Source organism: Tetrao urogallus, assembly GCF_951394365.1.
Source record: "Tetrao urogallus genome assembly, chromosome: 1".
Classification (NCBI taxonomy): Eukaryota; Metazoa; Chordata; class Aves; order Galliformes; family Phasianidae; genus Tetrao; species Tetrao urogallus.
The window spans coordinates 2,852,584-2,872,306 of NC_136813.1; the positions used below are offsets into that span (position 1 = coordinate 2,852,584).

The following is a 19,723-nucleotide window of genomic DNA, read 5'->3' on the forward strand; positions in this document are numbered from 1 at the left end:
TGCAAGACTGAACTTCTAAAGAGAATCTTAGCTGGAAATACATAGCAAATCCCACTGTATCTGTGCACTGTTAGGTAGTCAACAAACAACACATAAAATAGCTACCAGTAAATTACCCTGCCCTGATACAGAGAGGGATGATTTCCCCCAGACCACTCTGCCTTTGCAGACAACTTTACTTAGAGGACTTTTTATACCCTTAATGTTGCACCAGCTCTGAAGTATCAGGCCCAGGGTGGGGTTTGCCACTCACTGGCCATGGTCATGTTTGTGAGATGCAATCCTACACTCTCCATTCCAATAGGTTTAACGAAGCGAGAGTTATTGACAGTCATGCAATATGATTCAACAGATATAAAAGGGAAACAAAGAGAATAAAATCTCCCTTCCATTACAAAGCCCACCCCCCCTGCCCCAGACAACCTTCTCTCCACACGCCCAGGCAGCCCCTGTCCCTACCTTCCTCAGGATGCTGGTAGAGCTTTGTCGCAGGTGGTGAATTGCTCCCGTCTCAAATTTTTTCAGCCATACCCAGTCTCCCTGTCCACAATACAGGTGGGTGAATGACAGAGCAAGTCTCTGAGCAACAGTTAACATTGACACCTAGGCTTGAATTCCAGATCCTTGACTTGAAAAGTGGATAAAGTATTTGGATTGTGTCTTGCAAGAAAGGTCCTTATCAGAGATGTCGCCACTTGTCTTCTAAGAAAGCTTCTTCACAGTGCCTTTAGGTGGTGACATCTCAATAAAGACAAGACTTGGCAACGCTATGTATTAACAGAGATGCTGCCTGTTGAATACTTCAACCACACATAACTACAAGAGTCAGTGTGTCACCTCAAACACTGGTAGCTCCATGCTTGGGAGAAGCTTATTGTAGAATCATAGAATTATTTGAGTTGTAAAGGACCTTTAAAGCCATCTGGTCTAACTTCCCTGCAGTGACAGGGATGTCTACAGCTCAAGCAGATGCTCAGAGCCCCAGTTAGACTGATCTTGAATGTCTCCAGAGATGAAGACATTTCATCACCCTCTTGGGCCATCAGCAGCACCCATACCCTGGCATCTACAGTACTGTGGCTGAAGACTTTCCCCACTTAAATAGCCCAGTAAACCAAAGTGGTCAATTGTTGACTGTGTCCATACCTACCTCATACAAAGCCACATTGGAGGTTTCATGGGTGGCAGCGGTGCTTTTCAAAGAACCAGAGCGGACTGTGGATTTCTGGCTTCTGATTTCAGCTACACTGTTTGCATCAGTCAGACTGTCCAGTGTTAGTCTCTGGATGCAAGGAAGGCAGGTGGAAGACAGTTAACACCTCTAGAGGTAAACCTCCACTCCAGCTCTGCCCAGGACATTCATGTCACCATGCTAGTAAGGTTTCCTGCACTCACAAACTCTCCATATCACCTCTGAAATACTCGTAAGTAGCATCTGGAAACACTACAGCAGTGCTTTAGGTGATGGAAGTGAGGAGAGAGGTTTCATTCTGAGCTGGCCTCTGGATAATTTCTCCTTTGGCATTGACAAGAGGCCTGTAACTGTGCCATCAGCCCAAGGAGTGAGATGGCCTCACAGCAGTCCAAATGACTGGCATAGGTCTGGCCTGTGCCAAATAGCACTCCCCCTAACAATACTCAGAGCTGAAAGGAGCCAGCCAATACAATCCAGGAGGCATTCCCAGTAAGTAGTTTGGTTGCAAACATTTTAAGTAGTGAGGTGGTTTATCTATGTGGATATAAGCAGTGTTATACTTTCCAACCCTAGGAACAAATAATAAGCCCCAGCTACTAGAATGAACATAATCAAGGGTACTATTTTACAACATAATGGCTTTGATTTTGATTTTGTTTCTTTTGGTGGGAAGGGGGAAATGAAGCATAGAGAAATGGGTATGAAAGTACTACAAGCAAAGCTATCTTTGAATATCCTTCTAGATCAATTGCATGTGTGGACAGACTTACCTTTTTATGCAGCTCTGGGTTAATGAAGATGAGGTCCTCCAGTGTCAGTATTATCTTGTTAGGACCCCTGAATAACTGGCTGTTCAGGATGCTATGCCTGGGATATTTGGAGAGCCACAGTTATGACTTCTAGCTAGGTAAGTAATGTACAATGCTGAATCATAGAATCAAAGAAAGAACCTCAGAGAACATCAAGTTTCAACTCCCCCTCCATGAACAGAGTTGCCAACTGCTAAATTAGGCTTCCCAGGGCCCCATCCAACCTGGTCTTCAATGCCTGCAGGGATATCTGGCCTCATTGTAGTACAGGGAATATGCAGCATAGTGGCTCAGGGCTGGACATGCGTGTGTGCATGATGACCTGACTTGGCTGAAATCCTTCTGCTAATGCAACAAGGGCTGCCCAAATCACAGGCAGTCAAAGCTGTAATCCCAAAGAATCTCATCACAAATAGACAGTTTGAGTCAATCTGCTCACAAGTGTACAGCCTGCTTACAGGTGGTAGCCATTACCACTTACAAGTAATAGTGCCACTAATGGCCTTTTCTGTGAGGTGCTTGGCTCTGGGGTGGATGCATTCCAAGGTGAAACAAGGAATTGCCTGAGAGGGGAGCCCATGTCAAGGAGCAGCTGTGGGAAGGAGTAGTCTGTGCCAGGAATGTGGGGGTTGGAACTGGGTGGGCTTTGAGATCTCTTCCAACCCAAGCCATTCTGTGATTCAAGTGTAAACTGGATGTATACGCAGTGCATAATTTGTTTTGCTTAATTTTCATTTTCATTGTCCATCAGGAGAGAATATTAGGTTTTAATGGACCAGTCTATCTGCCCTGTAAAGAAACATACAGAAGGAAAGGCTAGAAGGGATGAGCAGTTTGCTGTGCATGACAATGCAGCGTGAAGGTCTTGGAAGTAGCATTGCTGAGACAGTGCTTTTCTTCTCCATCATTAGTGATTAGATAAAGCAGAAGACTGCTGATTCAGATCTACTTGCAGGATCTGAGCCAGACAGGATGCCTACTGTGCAGCACAGGACAAATGTGCTTTTGGCACATCCCCAGGATGCTGCTGTTTTCCAAGAGATGACTCTGGACTCCTTTATAGACTTCTAGATTTGCAAAATTGCCACAGAGAAGTCAGAAAATTCAATGCACTTATCAGGTACTATCTGCTACTCGGTTCTCTAGAATTGACAAGGCAGAAAAGATCACAGCAAGGAAGGACACATTGGCAAGGACTTTATGATCATGGGCTAGTTCAGATAGGCTTGCACAAAGCAATATTAAATATTTCAGAGTTTCACTGGGATTCATTTGATGCAAATACCCACCACACGGACATTTTAAAGACCCAGGAAAGAGACTGAAATCACACACTGTTTTTTTGAACCCAGGCTTTCATTGAAGGCCTGGTCTAACACTGAGCACAAAACATACTATCTATAAGACAGTAAAAAATTCATCAAGCACCTTCAGAGAAAGAAAAGGAAAGCATCCCATTGCTCCCGTTATCACATTTTTTTTGTTCAGAGAACTCTGTTAATGCTCCAGCAAATATTTGATCATCTGCTAAGACAACTAAAACTATTCCCAAAGAGCATATTTGATCCTCTTGGCAGCAGGATTCCTCTTACTAACCATATTGTGGAAGGATTCATTTTGTAAAATATCCACAGATCGCAACGATTTACTTTCTCATTGCATGCATCACTCTGGACATTTTAGAATAGCACAGCTTTTTGGAGTTCAGAGTTCGCCCATATATCTACATCACTTTGGCTTGTTTATTATCACCTTTCTCTAAGTGCTTTGTTCCAAGCCACCCAAGTCAGCTCCACACAAAAGGCTCATCATTCATGTACCCTTCAGCTGTCCTCCTGAAAACCCTGCTCCATCATTCACATCCTCTCCCCCAAGCATGGAGGAAAGCACTCTGCTTCCCACAGCAAAGCACAGAGAGCGGAGTGACTCATGTAGGGTCATGCAGCAGATCCCTGGCAGAGCTTAGACCAGTGCTCCCCCTTATGAACTCAGTCCATGCTGTGGTTTAAATTTAGTCCCAGACATGCCCTTCTCTGACATAAATCACTGTCTGAGTCATGCTAGACATTTTATTTCCCTCTGCAGATGGTCATACATCTTTACTCACGACTAAGCCTTCCCAGGCACAGTCTGGTACTTGCAGAACAGCTTAGACATAGAGTAGGCAGAAAAATTGCCTTTTATTTGTGTAATTGCAGAGGCTGGTGGCCAACAAACCAGAAGCAGCTGTGCGTCATAGGCAGTGGAGCTGTTGGGGTGGTGCTTGTTGGGTGGCCTTATAATCATCTAGGTTTGGAGGAATGATTCAGGAGTGAAGAGAAAATGTCTCTGGGGATTATCTGCCAGGCAGGGCTGGATGGGATAATATGGGAGCCTTGCTCTGTTAAACACATTGCTGCTGAGTATACGCCTTCTAATTTCAGTCTTGTGCCACGTAAATGTCACCAATCTGTCCGACAGACAGACAGATTCCCCCATGGGAGGATTTGGAATGGAGGACTACATTGGTTTATGGCTACACTGTCCTTGCCAAGGGGCAACCCACCAATTCCACGCTGGCTCACTTCCACCTTGGACATAAAGCTGGGACACAAGTGTGATTTATGCAACCGGTGGAACTGATTACTGTTTTTTTTGCTTCAGAGCAAATCTCATGCTCCAACCAATATGTATGAAATGTGAGTGACCAGGAAACAGGGCTTCATCTCATAATAGGAAATGAATTGGATGGATAATAAAAATGTATTCTAATTAATTGGTCCAAATCCTCTCTAGAGGGAGCCTCTCTTTAACACAAAGGACAAAGAATCAATCAACCTGTGTTTTGTACATAATCATAATCAATTAATCATATTAGGGGCAGAAAAGAAGGGAAGAATGATCTGGAGCATGAAAAAAAGCATTTAATATGGCAGCACACTCCATCACCACCCTGATGTTCTCAAGGCAGATTCTTATTGTATTATATTGTATTGTTTTCCTACGGCATACTTTGCACTTCCAAAGTATTTGTAATCTTCCTTATGCATCAAAGCTATCATCCAGTTAATCCTTCTAGCAGCTGACAGCAATCTGGACTGGACTAAGTGTGAAATGGCTCCTCCTGAGACTGGAGAACCAATGCCCACTCTGTTCAAGCCACAATCAATAAACTGAAGAGATGTTTCTCTGGAGAGCAAAGACCACAACCAAACCTTCAACACATGCTCCAAAGTGCTGGTGTAAGCCTCCCACAGAAAGTGAAACTGGCACTGAATCAACGATGTTCTGCAGTTCTCACCTGATGAGATAAGCCAGGCCCACAGCACACAGCACCAGGGCAAATACCAGCATTGCTCCCAAGATCATGATTGTAGGCTCAATCCCTGCGCAAAGAGATGTGAAAAAAAGAATAAATCAGTGGATTAGAAAACCTCTTTGATTTAGTTAATAGCATTAAAATTGCCAACATTAGACCATTAGACTGCAAAGTCAAATATTCACCTAGAGGAATGTTAGAAAATAATCCTTATTTGTTGTTAATTTATGGATATACAAATGCTGATTTTATCTGCATGAAACTATTTTAGTTATATACTTACATGCACTTTTTTTTCTATACCAGATCCAGAGCCCCAGTTTTCCATTGATTAAATACAGACTCACAAGGAAGAGATATGCTTTAGAGACAGCTTCTGCAAAGTTCATAACTTTTGAACATTTGACCCTTTTCTCTTCAGGAACTGAACCACTGAAAAAGCTTTATCATGTGGTACCAAACTGACCTCCAGTGTGAGCCATCAGTCCATCTGGGATTTTTCAGAGAGAAGAGAGAAGGGAGAGAAGGCTGAATTCTTCCTCAATGGGCTCATTGACAGAAAGTACTGGAGACAGTTTGCTCGTGAGTTGCTTTGCTAGAGTGCTAAGGGAAGCTGACATGAACGGATGAGCTCAATTCCAGTGGGAAGTGTTTGCTGTCTTTCCCTCTTCTGCCTTCTATTTGTTTTTATTTTATCCTGTCTGTGTTCAGAGATCCTTCAACACAAACAAGCATGCACAAGTTTGGGTTGATAAAAAGTTCATGACTCTAAGTCTCTCTTGCATCTAAATTACAGCCCACTTTGGGAGCACTGAGACAGAGCTTCCCAGTGAAAGCTGCATGAAAACTGGTATAATTTTCCTTCCAGATTTGGACTCATTTTCTGCTTCAGCCCATGGCTCCAGTCCCTGATTGTAATCATGCAAAAAAGTCACTTTGCTTCCATCTTCCAGCCTGGAACTGTACCAATGCACCTCCCTCTGAGAAGAAATACAGGTGCTATAGAAAGTGAATGCTACATAACCATTTCAGGACCTTACAGACTGTATACAGGTGTAGACCAAAATTTCATTCGCCAACATGCAGTAAAAACCAGGCCAGCTTTCTCCAGGAAAGCTTTCTCCAACCTTGAGTATGAGACTGAGGAAGATCCCACCAGGCAGGCCTGAAAGGAAGTATTTATCCTGGGAGACAAAGGGGCTGCCATAGACATGCCTCTGATCCGGAAGGATTGGGATGTGTGAATCAAAGAATCATTAAGGTTGGAAAAGACCAAGATCAAGTCCAACTCCATCCCATTCCCATCATGCCCACAAAACCGTGTCCTTGGGTGCCATATCTCCACATTACTTGAATACCTCCAAGGACAGTGATTCCATGACTTCCCCGGGCAGCCTGTTTCAATGCATTACTACTCTTTCTGAGAAGAATTTTTCTCCAAATATCCAATCTTCAGAAGCTACCTGGGAATGATCCAGACCTCCTCTCCCTCTCTTATCACACTGGCAGCTTCATATCCACACCTCCTCCAGCCCTAAAACTATACAGAAGACAGACTGGGGCCTGGGTTCAATTCCAGTCACAAAATTTGCTCTCTGAAACATTAGGCATAATAATAAATCACCACTTCACTGACAATGCATAGAGGTTTATACTTTTGTAAAGGTGCGAATGTGGAATTTGATCTCTCTAAAAATCAATGGGATTTTTCTGTGGACTGCAGAGAGAATCTGAATTGCTATACTGTTCCAAGAGACAATGAGAGATATATGGTAGCACTGGATTTGCCTCTTTTGTAGGTTATCAGCAGCTGTAAGATCAGTAGATCTCCAATTCCGATGAAGTCACACTGGTAGGAGCTGGACTCAGTGATCCTTATGAGTCCCTTCCAACTCAGGATGTCCTATGACTATGATTCTGTGATTTAAACCAGTTATGGCTGAACCAAGAGGAACATTTTTCTCAGCTGCTGAATGAAATATTCTGCAGAAGTGGTTGAGTTTGTCTAAGTCATATCCCAGAAGAGCAGGAGTAAATGCATGTTATTATAAATAAATATGTTAAGTGGAGGCTAAGTATCCTCCCCTGAGAGTTATTTCCCCGTTAATTAAAAAATGCCTCAAATTAAAAACAATAAATAAAGCCAGTACCCAGTCCAACAAACCTGGAAAGATTTTTCTGCTCTTGTCTTCAGTGATCATTTCTGTTGCCTACTTTAAATCAATTTATTTTGAGTAATGACTATTTTCTTTTTTTGATAAGGTGAGCTCTTCCAACCACTTACCAAACTGCATAAAGAAGCTGGGGTTAGCCAGGGGTAATGATGAGAGCATCTGCAGATGTGCAGCCTAAGACGGATGTCGTAACACAAATTTTTTTAGTACTTTGTCCCTCAGAAGGACAAGGACAGAGTGCTGGGTTGAGCCGCTGCTATATATTGATTGCTATTCTGACATACATTACTTGCTGTCAAATTGATAGATGTTGACTGTTAAATCTGGAAAACTCTCCCAAGCACACAAGAATGGCAACAACATTATTGACTTAAAAACAATAAGGGAGTCTTGTAGATCAATAGTAGGATCTCTGCATAGGATTGCCAGTTAGCATGATAACCAGTCAGATTCATGTGAATTTCTTGGATTTAGAGTTTCCTCTTTGAGGAGATCTAATTTACATGGCAATCACTCTGAGCAAGAGAGAAGATGAAATAAATAAGAGGTATGAGCCATTTGACCATACTACTTTGTTTTTCTTACCTCCAGAGCAGAGAACATCTGGATCAAACCAACAGCTGCAGTCCTTCTTTGGTGGGGTTCCACTTGGAAAGTGAATGTCCTTGCCTAGGGGTTTGACAGACTCTGAAGACATGTCCAGCAAGTGAGTTGGGGAGAGCTGGCTCCCATGACCATCTGTGTCTAGTACCACATAGTTCCACAGCCACTTCCCACAGCTGTCTGTCTCTACAAAGTGGCTAAATCCATGGAAACTGACGTTTCTTGTGTGCTCTGTTATATTAGCTCCTGAGACCCACACTCCATTCCTCCGAGCACTGTTTATTGCCAGAGCCATGAAGTAAATGGCATCATAGATTGTCCCAAAGAGTGGAGAAACCTGAAGTTAGAGGAGAAATTAAGGTCACAATACAGTGCTGTCATCCTCTAGTTTGACATCTGCATCAAAAGATGTCACACTGCCTTAGCTGTAAACTCAAGGATTGACACCTGGTTTTGTTCTCCAGATTTGACATATGAAATCTCAGACTGATAGCTAGGAGGATATATTAGAGGACTTGCGTATTTCACCTACAGTGAAGAATCCTACACTCAGTATGGTTAACCTGGGCTCCTATTACAAAGAAGGAAAAGAAATGGATGCTTTCGAGGCATGAACCATCTCCTTCTGAAGTAGACATCCATGCAGATCTGATAAACTGTGCCTTAAAATTGCTTACAGTTTTTTAAAGATCATAGATTTGAAGATGAGCACAGCTGAATCCTGCATCTCATCAGCATGACAGATTCTCCAATTGTCCTTCTGAAGTCTACAAGGTAGAATCTGACTGTCTTTTCTTAGTTTGACTTTGAAATAATTGTCCTAAAATGTTAAGAAACGTAACTTTTACCTTAGATTCATAGAATCACTTAGGTTGGTAAAGACCTGTGATATCACCTAGACCAACCCCAACCCATCCCCACCATGCCCACTGAGTACGCCCCTCAGTGCCGCATCTGCACAGTTCTGGAACACCTCCAGGAATGGTGACTCCACCACCTTCCTGGGCAGCCTGTGCCAATCTGTTACCACTCTTTCTGAGAAGAAATTTTTCCTAATATCCAACCTGAAACTTCCCTGGTGCAACTTAAGGCCATTGCCTGTCATCTTACAAAGGCTAAGAAGAACAAGGCAGCAATGATATTAATTGATTTCCATGATATGAATCATTTCCATCTAAATGCATCATGTTGTTGCGTTCACACAAATTATCAGGCATGTGGGCTTCTTTTCTGGTGCCTTAAAATATCCACAGACTTCATCTACTTCAAGAGAGATTGCTTCACCTTGAGTTAACTTCAGTCAGCATGTAGCAAAACTAATCTGAGAGCCTCAGAGACAATCCTTTCTCTTAAATTCCCGTCATGGTGCTACAGTTGAACTAACTGACTGCCAGTCAATGAATAGGATTATATTTTCAAAGCAAACGCAGGTTACATCCAACCTTCACCATATTTTTCTCAAAATACAAGCTCGTACAATCTGGGCTGTCTCCCAACTATCATTTCTATGTAACTACTGCCTATCCCATATGTTCTATTACCACATCCTATTGAAGTCCAATAAAAAGAATGTTTACCTGTGTATCTTCTATCTCACTGGCTATTTCACCATTTTCTTTAGCTTCCCTGAACGCATCATAAAATGTCCAGTTTCCAGACTCCAGTGTGATGGTCAGCACAGCATCATAAGCTTCCTGGAGCTTTCTGTCATTGTCGAGGACATAGAATGAGTTGTTTGGGTAAGGAAGGCTGTAAAGTAAAGTGTCATATGGAATGAAGATGTATCTTCCATCCGTTAGTCCCATTTCCTGTGCTTTTCTGAGTAAGGCAGCCTGTTCCTCCCCTCCAATGAGCACAGAATGCATGCACAGAAGGATAACTGAAACATAAGGATCACAGACATTGTTGTTAATCCATTTGGGCTTTTCAAAATTAAATAGCTCCCTCCAGTGAAAGAGCTGTCTGAACTTCTGTATCCTAATGGTCCCCTGCCCACATAATCAGCCAAAGAAGTTGGGAATTATGCTCATCTTGTTTGATCTCTGCATGTCTGCAACATCTAGCAAACGAGGCTGTGAGCATTACCCATTCCTGGAGTCATACAGAAGGATGACTGCAGAGAAATTTTGACAGACATGAGCCATGGGATAACATGCAGTGTAATGATGGCCCTCTGCTGTCATTGACTGAGACCTGATCTTTCTCTTTATGTGCCCTGAGGTGACACAGTCCACACAGTCATTAGCAGTGCCCAGGCTCTATCCATTGATCCTGCTACTATCTATATGGCTTTTCGATTGGATACTGCCTTGTTTTACAACTGGTTCATGGCAGACCATACCGGAGTCTACATTTTTATCTGCACAAAATGACAGGGAGCATATAAACAGAAGGGGTAATGGCTGTTTATGAGGGTGGACAGTGATAGGACAAGGGGAGATGATCTTAAACTGAGACAGGGGAGGTTTACGTTAGATATTAGGAGGAAGTTTTTCACCCAGAGGGTGGTGAGGCACTGGAACAGGTTGCCCAAGGAGGTTGAGGATGCCCCATCCCTGCAGGCATTCAAGGCCAGGCTGGATGTGGCTCTGGGCAGCCTGGTCTGCTGGTTGGCGACCCTGCACATAGCAGGGGGTTGGAACTGGATGATCATTGTAGTCCTTTTCAACCCAGGCCATTCTATGATTCTATGATTCTGTGACATGGTGCCAATGTCCCAATGTCTGGTGAAATACCTATCTGTGTAATGGGATTTCCAAAGTACTCACTGGCTCTAGCACAGACTCACAGAGAGGCTGAGGCTGGAAGAACCTCTGGGTCCTTCTGGTCTAACCTGTGCCCAGGGACATTTCCAGCAGGGCCACCCAGAGTGCAGTGCCCAGCACCACAACCAGGGACTTCTGGAGATCACCGAAGAGGAGACTTCTATTCCCCCCTGGTGTCTGAATTACAGGAAATAAATAGATATGTCTAGGCAGAGATTTATCACGTACTATTTCAGGGAGTATAAACTGGTCAGATGAATCATCTTTGAAGTGGAACTTACTTCTTCCAATGGTTATGAAAGCAATCCATCATCTCTAACTCACATAGAGTGTTGTGAGGGTGATGAGATTAACTCATCCAAGGTGGATTTGGTTTCCAGCACAGATTTGAACTCTGATAACACTTCAAGTTAGACAGCACCTTGCTGCCCTTCTTAGCTGAAACAGCTAAAATGCAACATCATCTGGATTTGCAGAGCTAGTTACAAAGGTATACAACCAGGACTGGAGCTGCATTACAGACCTCCTAAAGAGGCTTTGAGCCAGGAAAACTTTTACTCACTTTCCTCAAGAGAAAACAGATGATTCTACCATACTGGTGTTATACCAAAGACTTTTATTGCTGCTAGTGAGTATAACACTGGATTTCACCTCTGATACCTCACTGAACACTGGTACTAAGGACACAGCATTTCCAAAGCATGAGATTTCTGATAATCATTGTCAAAAACATTAACAATATAAAACTTTCCTACAAACCCTTCTTTACACTTGATAGGGTCATGTACAGATATCCATCTATATTAAGTACTACCCATAATTTGATGGTGTAGAGGACCATTTTACTCTATCCCCATCAAACACAAGATGCCCAGCATTCTTTCACCTGAAGCTCTGCCTCTGTGAAGTTTAGATAAAATTCTACTTGGCCTCAAAATTTCATTCTCTAGGCTATGCCCACTGGATAACAATGGTGAAAGAAGTATAACAATAAATAAAAAAAAGGAGTTAGACTCGAAATACTTACTTTTAATGCCACTAACTTTTTTGATCCTGTTCCAAGTGTCTTCGATGCCTTTTTCTCCCTTACCCATGGATGTAACAATGCCTACAGGCAGCCCCTGGTTCCTGAGTGCGCTCGCTAACTTGTTGGATGTGTCCATCCAAACTGCCTGATTGGAAGCAATGATGCCAACATGGGCCAACTGAAAATATTTCATTATTGTAAACAAAACTCGGGTTGGAGAAGGCAGGGTTCTGGCAAACGCAGGGTGGTGGGTGGTAGAATCCAGTTTGTAGTTGATGCACATCCATGAGAAGATGGCTTTATTCCAGTTTTCCACTAAATATGTAGCCTCTTCACAGAAGCCAGGGTTCAAAGGTCCTATGAAAGCTGAGAAAGTCTTTCCAAAGTCAATGAATCTAACCAAAGCTCTTGATGTCTCACACTCTTCTTGCAGGACCACATAATCCAACCTCTGGCCAAGATCTATTGAAGGGTCTTTGCTTATTCGTTCTACTGCTAACCTGGCAGCAGCATGGGGGAAGGCTTTGGAAAAGAAGGGATCACAGTTCCAGGGTCCAAGCAGTCCAATTTTAAAAACAAAGCAATGTGCTGAGGAGGTAAGTATGGTTATTCCCAACAGTACCCCCCAGACAGCATGGAAAAATGGCTTCCTTTGATTCTCATTATTGATGTGATGCAATTCAGTGTGCTGTGACAGCCCCCAGAGCAAGCTGTTGGAACGCAGTAGGAGAAAGGGCATTGCTTTAAACTGGGTTCTTCAGGAAGCCAAGCAAAGCAATACCAGCTGCTGGAAGAAAAGCAGATTACATTTGCTTTCCTGCATACAAATTTCTTCAGTGCATGTAGATACAGCTGAATCAGTCCAAATTACTCAACAATTCTCAAGGTGCAAGAGTGTGAGGTGCCAAGAACCTGCATAAACTCATGGACAAACACCCAAAAAGCCAGTGTACCACACAGACAACCATACAAATTATCAATTTAACTTCCCATAGTCCTGAACTGCACACTTAATAAAAATGTTCTAAAATATTTCGGTATATATTTTGAAATGAGCCAGTGAAGAGAGACTCTGCTTGCAGCAGAAAACACAACCCAGGTATCCTTCCCATTTGGAAGGATGTCTCAAATCACACAGATAAACACACAGGTAAGAAGACAAGAAGGTGAAATGCACTGAGCCAGCACCTTTTGCCAATCCCAAATCCTCAGTGAGTTTTGAACATATGCTAGGGACCACTATACATAAATACATACACACATGTACTGATCCATATATGCATGTACTTACAGATGTATATATAAATGCATGAGATATTAAAACTTTCTGAAAAAGATTTTCAAGGACAAACTTGTCTCACTTGCCAGAGTCTTGGCAAAATGAAAGAGGCATCAACAGGTAATCACAAAACAAGGGAAAAGTAGGGTTATGACTTGATGCAGATAAAAATGCTGAACAACTGCCAGGGCAAAAGCCTTGTGCTCACTCTTGGCATAAAATACTCTTGGTTAAAGACCCAGAGCTGGATGTTTGTTGGGAGTAAAAATCTTACCTTTCACATCCAGGCACAGAAATCTGAAACCCACAACAGTCTCTCCATTGACCACTGACAGTGCCATCCCAGGGCTTAGAAAATTTGCTGAGCCAAACAGCTTTGTACTCTAAAAGTAGCTTGTTCCTTACCACCCTACCTGTTCATTACTGGAGAAGTATTTTTATCCTGGATCCCCAGCTTCCAAGAGATGCTATGCAGAGCTCCGCAGTGCAGAAGATGCTATAAATACATCCAGAGGTCCCCTATGGGGACAGGTCTCCAGAAAGAGCCACCAAGCAGCAGAGTAGCTTCTTACTGATGGTGATGGCTCTCCTTGGGCATGATTCCTTCCCCAGACAGAGGCAATGTGTGGCCAGTTTTCCCTGTAAATGTGCTTGGGTGCTCACCTCCTTCAGCTCGTGGTTTTCATGGGACACTTCTGCTTGGATGCTCCATGTGGTGTCAATAGTTTCCTGTGCCCCCTTTGGTCAGGAACATGCTTCTCCTCCATGGTTTCATGACTTCAGATGCATCATCCCAAGATCTTGGTCCCTCAGTGAAGAGAACTCCCAAGCTGTCTCCCTCAAAACAGTCTCTGTGCAAAGACTTACTCATATCTAACTCAGCAATTGTAGGGATGGCATCTTAAAGCTCTGCCCTTGGATTAGTGGGATTATCTCCTGAGATCTGCCCATTGCAGAACAGCTGAGCCTCTGTGCACCACAGCAGTGACAGCTCTGCCTGTGCTCCGAAAGCAGCAGAGCTAAGAGCTATTTCAGGTCTGGGTTAAGTGGAATATTTGCTTTTGGGCTCCACCATACTACTGATGATGGAGCTACAGTACAGAGCTCCTTACAATAATTTAGCTGAGGTTATAAGACCAGCACTTTGTCTAAAAGGAGCCATTTTTAACTCAACCCTTCAGCAGTACTTCAAGTAAGCCGTATAAATTACATACATCTCCTTGGTATGTGTTCAGTAGTAGGTCTCCCTTTATGACTAATGATTATAGGAAGCCACAAAATCACTCAGCTGCAGTGGGCAGTGCATCTTTCTCCATTCATTTCCTTCTGCTCATTCACTTCCTTGCAATGATTCAGGAAGGTTCTAAAAAAGTTGCTTCAGTGATGATTGATACAGTTATCAGGAATTACCAAAGAGCTTCATATTTGGAAAGTGCTCAAAAGGCATGCAAACTTCAAGCCTGTATTCAGGATGCTGCTTAGTATGCAACCAGCAAATTAAGCTTGCACACCAGATTTTGATCAAAGAATGAAATTATACCAAGTTTGTGCATCTAGGAGTGTGAAAATAAAAGTTTAATTTACATGTATATGTATATACAAGTATACCTATTTTGAGATGACCTTTAATGGTACCTTCCAACTCAAAAGAGGTGTTCAAGGCCAGGTTGGATGGGGCCCTGAGCAGCCTGGTCTAATATTAGATACGGAGATTGGCAGCCCTGCCTGTGGCAGGGGGGTTGGAGCTTGATGATCCTTGAAGTCCATTCCAACCCTAGCCATTCTATGATTCTATGATATATAACATATTCAGTGTTGTCTCTACTTTTGTACTGACAGTGGCATTGCAACAGTGAATTCAATTCAGTGTCAGCAGTTTCAAAGTCTCCTGCTGTACCATCACAGGCTCACTTCTAGGGGATGCAGCACAGGAAGTTCCACACAAATATGCGCAAGAACTTCTTTACAGTGAGGTGACGGAGCACTGGAACAGGCTGCCCAGGGAGGTGGTGGAGTCTCCTTCTCTGGAGATGTTCAAGACCTGCCTGGATGCCGACCTGTGCTACCTGGTTTAGGGAACCTGCTTTGGCAGGGGGTTGGACTCGATGATCTCTGGAGGTCCCTTCCAACCCCTACAATTCTGTGATTCTGTGATGTTTATAGTATTAGAATATCCTATGTTGAAACAGAAAATGTTTTGAGTTAGGCATCTAACAATGAAAGATTAAAAAGTAGTTGACATGGAGGTCTTTTTATTTGTATACCTACCCTGTTAACAATATTTTTCCATAGCCAAGTGGGCTGAAACCTCTATCCCTTTCTCCCTTCTGCTTTTTGCCAGTGAAAGATCCCACATCCCCACAGTTCTTGAACTCCTCCAGGTACGGTGACCCCACCACCACCCTGGGCAACCTGTACCAATAATGACACAGCTGAAGCTAAAAAAAAAGAATAATTAAAAAATGTTAATAAGTCAATTTGTCTGTCTGGAATTATTGTTAAAAGATCCTACCTATGCCTCCAAACCTTGCTTTTTTCCCACATCTTAAACTCATCATTGCTGCAAACACATCATGCAGTGTTTCTCTGCCGTGCTGCTGTTTGTATACCATCAGATTCCCAGTGCTTCTTTGTTCACTGAAGTGAGTGGGAGCTGTATGTATTTATGCATCCATAGCACTTCCCATGGGAAGGTTGAGCTGCAGCTGTCTCACTTTGCTTTAAATGTTTAGAGCAGAAGAGGGTGCTCTAATCTCTCGCTCTGCTCTCCAGGAAGCAGCCTGGCCAAGCATGCTGGAAATAAAATGCATTTTGTAACCACTTATCCCAGAGGGTCCTGACAAATAAAGCTGATCTCACTGGAACCCTCTGCAGCCAGCAAACAGAAATAGGGAATGCTTGGCTTCTGTTACCACACTCCCTGCAGAAAAATCTCCACCTCCACTGATTATAGAGAAAACTGAGGGAGAGCAGCATAGCAATGCGTTAGCTTTTTTTTTTTCATGTCCTCCGAGCCTTAATTAAAAGCCCCAGCCTTGGAGGATCTGTCAGGTTCCCATGTCTGTTATTCCAACTGTTAATTACCGTCAACATTAAAAATATCCACCTCATGTCTAGTGTGTCTGGCTTCAGCTTCCTGCAATGGGATCTCACCCTGCTTTTGCCTGAGAAACAAAAAGCCAGGAAGCACAATAAATATCACCTCCCCATAGGCATTTGCACACCATAATTAGCTCACATGCTAGTCATCCTCTGCACAAAATAAAGAAATGTCTCCTTGAGGCTTTTGCCGTAGAGCATGCTTCCAGGATTTCATCCTCATAACACTTTGGACACTCATCTTTTTAAATTTTCCTTATCCCTTTGTATTGGATAAATTAGAAATAGTATCCATGAGTGTCATTTTTTCATGGGTAAGTATAGAGCCGATGGCATCTTTTGCCACCTGTTTTTCTCCTCTTATAGAACCATAGAATCATCAAGGTTGGAAAAGACCACTAAGGTCATCTTGTCCAACCACCCACCCATCTTCACCATGACCTCTAAAATTCTGTAGTTCACATGAGCACAGTTGCAGCAGCACTGTTTGCAAGCTCAGCTCTGCTTTCCTTAATACAAATGCCTGCCTTGGAAGTACGATGTGAATCTTTGTTTCAATGTATACAAACTTGCTGTAGGGAATCTGCCCAACAGGGAGCTGGACTTGATGATCACCAGAGGTCTCTTCTATCCTCTACGATTCTGTGATTCCGTGTAACCTCATTTCGGTTTAAAGGACACTTCCTAAATGTGTCTGTTTAATGAGAGCTCCGGACTGATTTGCAAGTTTTATCAATAATGATTTTTCTGTTTTGTCTGAGATAATGTGAAACAGCTATTGAACAGCACTGGGGAAAAAAATGAGATCCCCCTGAGGCTCCCCTACCAAATGAGGCATCCTCATCCATTGTTTTATTTCAAGATATCAATTAATCATTTTTATTTCCTTGTGATGTGGACACAATGTCTGTGAAGCACAAATTACCTCCCTCAAATATCACCTTTCATTCAGACGATGCCTTGCAGTATTTAAGAAGACAACATCAGCACTTGGTGTTACATTTCAGACTTGTGACTCAATAAAAAGTTATGTAAAATCAAGCTGATAAGATTTATTACCTTGCCAACCTCCCTGATTGGTGTTAACTTTCATCTTGTAATTCATTACCAATTCCTCTCCATTTTGTCCTTTCCTTGACTTTGAGTAAGCTTGACATCGACTCAATCTGACATCAGCTTCTTGGCAGGGTGGTACAGAAGGGTTTGACATCCCATTTTTTTTGGCAATGCTGTGTATTTTTGAGAGGAAATGTTCTGCTGTGCCATATTACCCCGCATTCAAGTTGTAATCCAGTATGTGGAATCCCTTTTCTTCTTTTTTTATCCCTCCATTTTGTCTGGTTTTGCTCCAGCACTGAAAAGTTCTGGAGAATCAGGCTCAAATAACTTCTTTCTGAAAATGGTTCAACTTAATTGGCTTTCTTGTACTCTGCTTTCGTATCTTGTGAGATCTGAAGTCTCTGGCACTGACGTTAGTGGAATATGTGACAATGCAGGTAGTTAGCACTGTCAATACTAAAGCTGGCAGAGAACAGCCTTATAACACCAAATGAGGTCTTAATATATATATTTATTTAGGCACCAAAATCCAAGTGTTGACAACCTCATCTCTAGAACCTCATTGTTTAGCAATAAACAGACAAACCTCTTTCGGGGAACATTTCCAACTTCTTAGAATTGCTCTCTGATTTGAACTAAGAAGTGACTACTGTTCACCATTTTCTCTACACGAGGCTTAATGAAGCAGGACCATTTCAGCAATTTAAAATTACATGCAGTAGGAGATAAGCATATCTCATGAAAAACACTTGCCCAGTGAGTCTGTAAGTTGTTTTTTTTTTTTGCAATGTCTGTGTCTGGAGGCCTTAGAAGCTGCCAGGAGTTTTATCTGTGAACAGAGATATCAGGCAGGCCTGTCTCATAGGTAGAATGGCTTGGGTTGGAAGGGATCCCAAGGATCATCAAGGTAGTGAAGCTGAAAGCAGATGAACGTCTGATATATACTCTGCAAGTCCAGCCCTCACAAAGGAGCCTGGAAGGCAGCCATACCAGGTCAGTGACAATGAAAGTTTCATGGATGGCTTTAACAGAAAACCTGAGGAGAACAACAAACCCACCCGGCACTTCTGGAGTTTCAGGAAGCTCATTGGATATTTTAGAAACAAATGGTTTCAGTGCAGTATGGCAAAAATAAGTAAATAAATAAATAAAACCCAAACTAAATCTTCTGGCAGACAAAGAATGATGGGTTTTGGCCAGCTCTGTTCACGGTGAATGGTAACACGACTTCCAAATGCGTCAACCGACTCGTGAATGGCTGGCTGACGTTGTGTATGATGACTTACTCCATGCTGTGTTGCAAACTTCCCCGCAACTGCATAACCTCACTGGAGCGTTTATAAGATTCTGACAGATCTGATAAATTGAATTTCTCCCTAAAATAAAGTTTGAACGCAACACTAACTTGCATTTTGTTTACTTTCAGGCTCACAGATTCCATGGAGAAAACAATCCCAGAGCATCTTTTGTCCCGGTAGGTCCCTGCTACCCTCTGGCAATTTTGGCAGCTTGAAGAAAATAGCCTGTTTTACAACTTTATCTATACATCTGAACTTTAAAATGTTTCCTGGAGAAGCATTAACTTGGATATTGAACTACAGCATAGACCACACACTACTGGTGCTATTACTTCCTCCACCTCCAACCTACACAGAATTACACTCACCTTTGTACCTTGTTGTCAAGCTGTTTGGTCATAGAACAGGACCATCATCATCACTCAAAGGTTTAGAAACTGAGAATACACACAATTTGGCTACCTTGTTTAGGCTGCTTAAGAAAAGTGTACATTTCTTTCATAGTTTTCTGTTCTTCTTGCTGTGGGATAAAACAAGACTCAAGGGGTACATATCCCCTATTTTAAGTGTAGACTCAGCCCCAACCCCCTTCTCTACCATCATCCGGGCTCCCCGCCACCCAACCTCTGCTTCATCAGAGCTCTCCTGTCACAGTGCACATTATTAATTTACCAGCAGCATACACAATGATTTCTTACATCCTCATTTTCTACGGTCCACGTTCTTTGGGCTGCTGTGACAGTGTCTTGTAGCTCTGTCTCTCCTGACTCCCTGCAAAGCCTTCTCCCATGAAAAAAAAGGGGTCTGTCCAAACTTTCCCCCTGCCACTCTATTCATAGGGTTGGGCAAGTACCTGCTGAAGTAACTGGCAATTAACTAGCCCTATTTAAACTGGCGGAAGAGATAATCAGAAGGAATTTTTATTAAAGCCTTTCTGAGGACTCTCTCTGAAGGAAAGCAGCCTTGTTCTGGTTTCACTTCTTTTCCAGAGCCTGCACAGAACTCTAATGAGGGCCAATATCCACTGTTTCAGAGCACGCCTATTTTTAAAGCCTTTTATTTGTCACTCATAAAGATAACGCTTGAGAGGTCTGCTTCTGAAGGCCATCCTGAGAAC

The 19,723-nt window shown here is 42.7% G+C and overlaps 1 protein-coding gene across 1 annotated transcript in view; it reads right to left on the reverse strand.

Annotated features, from left to right (window-relative positions):
• Positions 1 to 13,491, reverse strand: part of GUCY2F (guanylate cyclase 2F, retinal) — a gene marked incomplete at both ends in the record, with an annotated part of 44,848 nt that extends 31,357 nt beyond the window's left edge. The window contains 8 exons of the mRNA XM_079546476.1: positions 460 to 540; positions 1,151 to 1,282; positions 1,966 to 2,062; positions 5,285 to 5,369; positions 8,062 to 8,416; positions 9,657 to 9,958; positions 11,872 to 12,459; positions 13,425 to 13,491. Of these exons, the coding sequence (XP_079402602.1) occupies positions 460 to 540; positions 1,151 to 1,282; positions 1,966 to 2,062; positions 5,285 to 5,369; positions 8,062 to 8,416; positions 9,657 to 9,958; positions 11,872 to 12,459; positions 13,425 to 13,491 (1,707 nt within the window). The remainder of the gene's footprint in view (positions 1 to 459; positions 541 to 1,150; positions 1,283 to 1,965; positions 2,063 to 5,284; positions 5,370 to 8,061; positions 8,417 to 9,656; positions 9,959 to 11,871; positions 12,460 to 13,424) is intronic.
• Positions 13,492 to 19,723: the final 6,232 nt, after the last annotated feature.